At 41.7% G+C, this 6570-nt stretch overlaps 1 protein-coding gene across 1 annotated transcript; it reads left to right on the top strand.

Annotated features, from left to right (window-relative positions):
• Window positions 1-1939: 1939 nt before the first annotated feature.
• Window positions 1940-3866, top strand: LOC115798370 (general transcription factor II-I repeat domain-containing protein 2A-like). Its single transcript, XM_030755207.1, has 2 exons — window positions 1940-1973; window positions 2692-3866. The coding sequence occupies exons 1-2, from the start codon at window positions 1940-1942 to the stop codon at window positions 3864-3866; spliced, it is 1209 nt and encodes a 402-aa protein (XP_030611067.1).
• The last annotated feature ends 2704 nt before the right edge of the window (window positions 3867-6570 follow it).

Here is a 6570-nt window from a genome sequence, read left to right as displayed (position 1 = left end):
AAATCGGCTTTAATGTTTTTTAATTATTTGAACTTTTTGCTAAGTTAAGCTAACCAGCTCTTGGCTGTAGCATTATATGTACAGGACAGTACTTTATTAGTACTTCACTCCTTGCGCATTCAAACATTTTTATTTTCAATCAGTAAGCTTTAGTAGTGCTGGCAGAGATATTTTCACCTTTAGGGCCGTTACACACTGGAATCTTGTCTATTGTCAAAGCGACCACATAATTTCACAGGATGAATTTGCGTCATTTATTATTTTTGGATCAAGTAAAATTTTTCCAGTTTTTGCATGCAAACAAACAGATCTGACCAATCAGACCACTGCATTTGGCAACAAGTGCGTTCATAGCTCAAAATGCGCACAATATACTGACTATACAATGATATGGAAATAGTCAAATAATACTACAGTAAAAATTGCCTAAGTGAGATTCAAATGGCCCATGGAATTTCATCCAACTTGTAAAAAATCTTATTGTCTTATGTGTAAGTCGGATAAAGTCCCATTCTTCAAAATTATTCAAAATATCAGATTAGGGTCTAATATCAAACTTTGTGGCAATGACTTTCTGCTTCATCCCTGGATTTGCTTCCACAAATTTTTTTATCTTGTATTTTTGCTCATAAATGTGAGTTTGTAGCTTACACTTGACTCCTGCTCTTACCGCGAATGTGTCCAGTGAAATGAACTGATTCACCCAGTGCACCCAATCCAGACATCACGTGACTGTCTAGACCAGGGGTGGGCAAACTACGGCCCGGGGGCCGTATGCGGCCCGTTAAGCTTTTTAATCCGGCCCCCCGAATTTGAATCAATTATAATGGTAAACCTTGTTAATGTTTTACTCTCCCTGCAATTGTGGCGTTTATCGCTAGATGGGATACTCTGACACACTGACCTTTGTTGAGGTGCGCTCTTACGCTGCATTCAAGTGGTGTCGGAAGACCCGTCTTGCCGAGTTGTTTTTCCCAGTAGGAAAGTGATTTTTACATCATTCCGACACCGCATGAACGCATCATTATTCAGCGTTTTCCCTCTTTGACAGCTCAACACTTCTGCAATGATGAGCGGAGCTAAAAAAAGAAAAGTGGACAGAGAATGTCGAGTGTTTAATAAGGAGTGGACAACTAAATATTTTTTTACCGAACACAGATCTACTGCTGTATGCCTGATATGCAAAGAGACTGTGGCGGTTTTTAAAGAGTTTAACATCAGCCGTCACTTTACCACAAAACATGCTAACTATGCTAGCAAGCAGTCAGAGAAAGAACGGGAAGCTACTGCTCAGAGGTTGATAGCTAATTTACAAGCTCAACAACGTATTTTTCATCGTCAAAGTGCCATCCAAGAGTCAAGTACCAAGGCCAGTTTTATGCTATCATTCAAATTAGCAAAGGCCAGCAAGCCTCTGTCTGATGGGGAGTTTTTAAAGGAATGTATGGTGGAGGCAGCAGGTGTCTTGTGTCCAGAGGCCAAAGACAAGTTTGAAAAAATCAGTCTATCACGCAAGACAGTGACTCGCCGTGTGGAACTGATAGACGAAGAGCTAACTAGCAACTTAAAAAAAACGGCGGAGTCATTCACGTTTTATTCATTAGCTCTGGATGAAAGCAACGATGTAAATGACACTGCTCAGCTCCTCGTTTTTATCCGAGGAATTAACAATACTTTTGAAATAACAGAGGATTTTTTGACAATGGAGTCTCTGAAAGTATGTCTGTGTAGATTCTCAGTCATCCAGGTCATGGTAGTCTCTGGAGCTTGAAAAAAGGCGACTGGACTTCTTTTTTGTTTCTTGAAGACGTTTCACCTCTCATCCGAAAGGCTTCTTCAGTTCTCAACCAAATGGTGGAGAGACCCAGGTATTTAAACCCCTGTGGGCGTAGTCCCCTGGAGGTGGTTATGACCCTCTATTGATCATGTGCGTGAACACATGTGCCCAGGTGTGGAGGGGGCGTGGGTCGTGGGTACTTCAAACCAAGTCACACCCTAAGACAAAAACTGGTTCATCCCAAGGACAAACCCGCCAAACACAAGATCAGCGATGTAGTGTATGCTGTTCAGTGCAGTGAAGAGTGCTCGGACCTCTACATTGGTGAAACCAAACAGCCTCTTCACAAACGAATGGCACAACATAGAAGAGCCACCTCGACAGGACAAGATTCAGCAGTACATCTGCATCTGAAGGAAAAAGGGCACTCTTTTGAGGATGCCAATGTTCACATTTTGGACAGGGAAAACAGATGGTTTGAAAGAGGAGTGAAAGAAGCCATCTATGTCCACTGTGAACAACCATCATTGAACAGAGGAGGTGGATTACGTCACCAACTTTCCCCCGCTTACAGTGCTGTCCTGAGCTCCCTTCCCAGCCGTCTCAACCCCCATTCACACCTTTGTTCCAGTGACCTCAATAGGCCACAGGAAACAATGGAGCGGAGTCCTAAATTGGTTTCAACTGAAACCACTGATTAAATATGACCCACGCCCCCTCCACACCTGGGCACATGTGTTCACGCACATGATCAATAGAGGGTCATAACCACCTCCAGGGGACTACGCCCACAGGGGTTTAAATACCTGGGTCTCTCCACCATTTGGTTGAGAACTGAAGAAGCCTTTCGGATGAGAGGTGAAACGTCTTCAAGAAACAAAAAAGAAGTCCAGTCGCCTTTTTTCAAGCTCCAGAGTCTCTGAAAGGAAAAACACGGGGGGAGGACTTGTATAGCCGGGTGTCTGCTGTCATTGAAAATACGAAGCTGTCTTGGAGTAAACTTATCAACGTCACCACAGATGGATCTCCAAATTTAACAGGGAAAAATGTTGGCCTGCTGAGAAGAATCCAGGATAAAGTGAAAGAAGAAAATCCTGACCAGGATGTTATTTTCCTTCACTGCATCATCCACCAGGAATCTCTATGTAAATCTGTATTACAGCTGAATCATGTTGTGAATCCTATCGTAAAACTTGTCAACTTTATACGTGCAAGGGGACTTCAGCACCGTCAGTTCATCGCGTTCTTGGAGGAAACTGATGCAGAGCACCATGACCTACTTTATCACTCCCGTGTCCGCTGGTTAAGCTTGGGAAAAGTGCTTCAACGAGTGTGGGACCTCAAAGAGGAGATCGGTGCATTTTTGGAGCTACTGGGGAAGGCCGACGAATTTCCTGAGCTGAGCAACAAGAACTGGCTTTGTGACTTTGCGTTTGCTGTGGATATATTTTCACACATGAATGAGCTGAACGTGAACATACAGGGGAAGGATCGGTTTGTGCATGACCTGTACACAAGCGTGAAAGACTTCAAAGCCAAACTGGCTTTATTTTCCAAGCAAATCCTAAATGAGTCATTCACTCATTTCCCCACACTAGCTACACTGAAAGAGGAGGCTGGCGCAAAAGTTAAGAAATACAGCGAGACACTGGATGCGCTCCACAAAGAATTCTGCCGTCGCTTTGTTGATTTTGAGAAAATTAACAAGTCACTTCAGTTGGTGGCCTGTCCCCTGTCACAAGACCCCGAAACAGCACCAGAAGAGATGCAGCTGGAACTGATAGACCTTCAGGCTGATGCTGTCTTGAAAGAGAAGTTCAGCTCTCTTAAACTGAATGACTTTTATGCGTCACTTAATGAAGCGGTGTTTCCAAACCTCCGGAGGACGGCACAGAAGATTCTGGCGTTGTTCGGCTCGACCTATGTGTGTGAACAGACGTTCAGCATCATGAACTTCAACAAAGCCAGCCACAGATCCAATTTGACTGACCAACACCTCAGATCCATCCTGAGAATCGCCACAACAAAACTGACTCCAGACTTTGATGCGCTTGTTAAAAAGGGACACCAACAACACTGTTCCCACTGAAATCAAAAGTAAGTTTCTCTGCTCTTAAACATGCATTTACGTGTTACATGTCATTTCTGTTAAGGTGTGCTCATAAGTGGTGTGCAGGTGCACTGCCTTCTCAATATAAACAATGCACACCAGATATATTTAACATGGCCACATACTGGCATGTTGTCACTGTTTCGATCTGCATGTCCAACCATTTTTGAAATGTTGAGGAGGAGAGTGATGATAATATCCTGAAGGATATCAAAACTTTAAATGCTTCAAAATGGTAACTGTTAGTATTTTTTTTTTAAACTGTATTTTGTTAATGGAATTTTCAGTGTTTTAAGAGTCATTTCAATAAAGAAATACTGTGGGACTTGGAAGAGATATTTTGTTGTATTGCTTTTGTTAATTTTCTATTAAAATTAAAGCACGTTTTCTACATATCCCATGTTATTCTTTCTCTTATGAGGTGAATTACTAAAACACTCCATCCATCTGCTCCTGGTCCGGCCCTTCTGTCAAATTTTAGAACCCTCTGTGGCCCACGAGTCAAAAAGTTTGCCCACCCCTGGTCTAGACAGTCAAGCGATCTCTAAGGTGTTGTTAAGTGTGTGTAGTTGTGCATGAATGATGCATGGCAGTGGGCGTGTCGGGAGCTGGGCAGGGCTTTAGTGCTAAACTCATCGGGCTTATGCGATCACATTTAATTGAAAATGTATTACAATGGGACTGGATTTTTCATCCGAGGTAGGCGAAAATCCGACTTAGATCCAATTTAGGTGATTATTTTATTGGAATTAACATTAGGAAAAAATCAGGACCTGTAGAAGCCATTCGACTAGAGCGAAAATGAGATTTGTGCGACTTTGACTTAGGCGCCTTTTACCGTATTTTACCTCAGACACACAGCTAGACACTGCCCTGGATCAACTGGCTCTCTGAAATTATTTCTCTGCCTCCTCAGATGTGGTCCCGACTCTGCCAACATCATGCCGAAACTGTCCCACTGACATCCTGAAATATGTGTGAAAGCAGTCGTGATGCAGCTTCAACTCCTGGATCAAACCATGAAATTCTCCCTGCTGCTCCTTTCTCTTGAGAATTGGATGAACCCAGAATTTCCTTTTCTTGTTTAGATATATCAGGACCTCATCACATCATCACTTGTGCATCCCAGTGCATTTTTTAAAGGACAAAATATTCACAAGTCTATAGGTTACACGACAAGTTCGCATCTGAAAACAGGTCATGCCAACACGCCAGTTTTTTTGCAACACGCTTAGTGCAGAAAGGCCTTAAGGCTAGATGTCTCTACTTTTTGATGAGCCAACGGCACTAAAATGAGAACAGGTTCAAACTTCTTATCAAATGCACAGCAACTTATCTAAATAAGCAGTTTTACAAAAATGTTAATATGGTGATTTAACACCAGTAAAATATTATATAATTAACAGAATTAAACCAGTTTTTAACTGGTGAATAGCACAAAAAAATTTTGATTCAGGGCCATTAACCCCCCAACAAGAACAAAACCCAGAACACTTCATGCTGTCCTCATACTCAGACTTTATGCTGATTGACAGTCATTTGAAACCAGCAAGCTGGCCACGACACAAGACCCATGCAACTTAAATTTACTACTCCAGTAAAATGGAGACAAACTGTATACCTTAGCCTAAAAATGGCAACAAATCGTATGCGTTTCCTAAAACAAAAGACAAATTGAGTAAAGGCAGAGCAACTTTTACTGCTTTATTTCTTACAAACATACAGAAAGTGCCATTAACGTGAGACCGCATCATGAAAATGGACGGAATAAAAAAAGGTTTCTATGCCCACTTGCCTGTGTCTGTATTACGAGACCAGACAGAGGGTATTTCAAATAAATACAGGATGCCACAGAAATGTACACTTTCCTCTAGAGGACCAGGGGCCAGGATTGGATCTGCACACTTAAACACTATATTCATTATGCTTTGGCCTCATAAAGTGATCACATTAGAGCTTGATGATTGGGACGAATATGCTGCCAGGGAGAAGTTTCCAAACAGAAATGGTTACTCTTAATGGAGAGCTCACCCGGGCTCTCTCTATTTTATCGCTTTCAAACACCTAATTTTATTGTCAGTGTTGTTCTTTTACAAAAACAGCCTCTTTCCATCACTCTCCCTCTTCATTTGGGTGCAGCATGAACTAGAAAGTAGCATGACGTTTACCCAGGTGACACATAAAAGGTCAAATATTATAGTTTAAAGGAAAAATCGCCCTGCGGATTTACTTATGTTAGTTCTTGTTAATCTGTGATGTTTGGCGTGGTCCAGTGATGAAATGCTGTGATTTACTTTTTTCTGGTGCAAAAAGATTTCCATCAAATTGTCTGCTTGTGTTTAGCTTTCATACATCTGAACAGCTTTCAGCAATACATGAGTACGAGTATAGATGCAGTGACGTCGCTCTCAGTCTTGTGGAGAAAGTAAACTTTTTGACCTTATTTTAGTTCCACCCTGAAGAGGAATTGGTAGGAAAATGTGTAGTTTTGCTTTTACGTTTGGCAATAACGTGGTCCAATCGGCAAAGACATTCATTTCGTTTTATGCTGTAGCAAAATTTTTTTTCTCTATATTTCAGACAAGTACGCCATTCTGTTAACCTGACAGGTGCACTATAAATGTTCAAAGGCATGCCAACACTGCTTTGGATCCATTCTTTAAAAATTATTCATATTCATGAA

This window comes from Archocentrus centrarchus, chromosome 19 (genome assembly GCF_007364275.1).
Source record: "Archocentrus centrarchus isolate MPI-CPG fArcCen1 chromosome 19, fArcCen1, whole genome shotgun sequence".
Lineage (NCBI taxonomy): Eukaryota > Metazoa > Chordata > Actinopteri > Cichliformes > Cichlidae > Archocentrus > Archocentrus centrarchus.
This window is presented reverse-complemented; position numbering and strand designations above follow the sequence as displayed.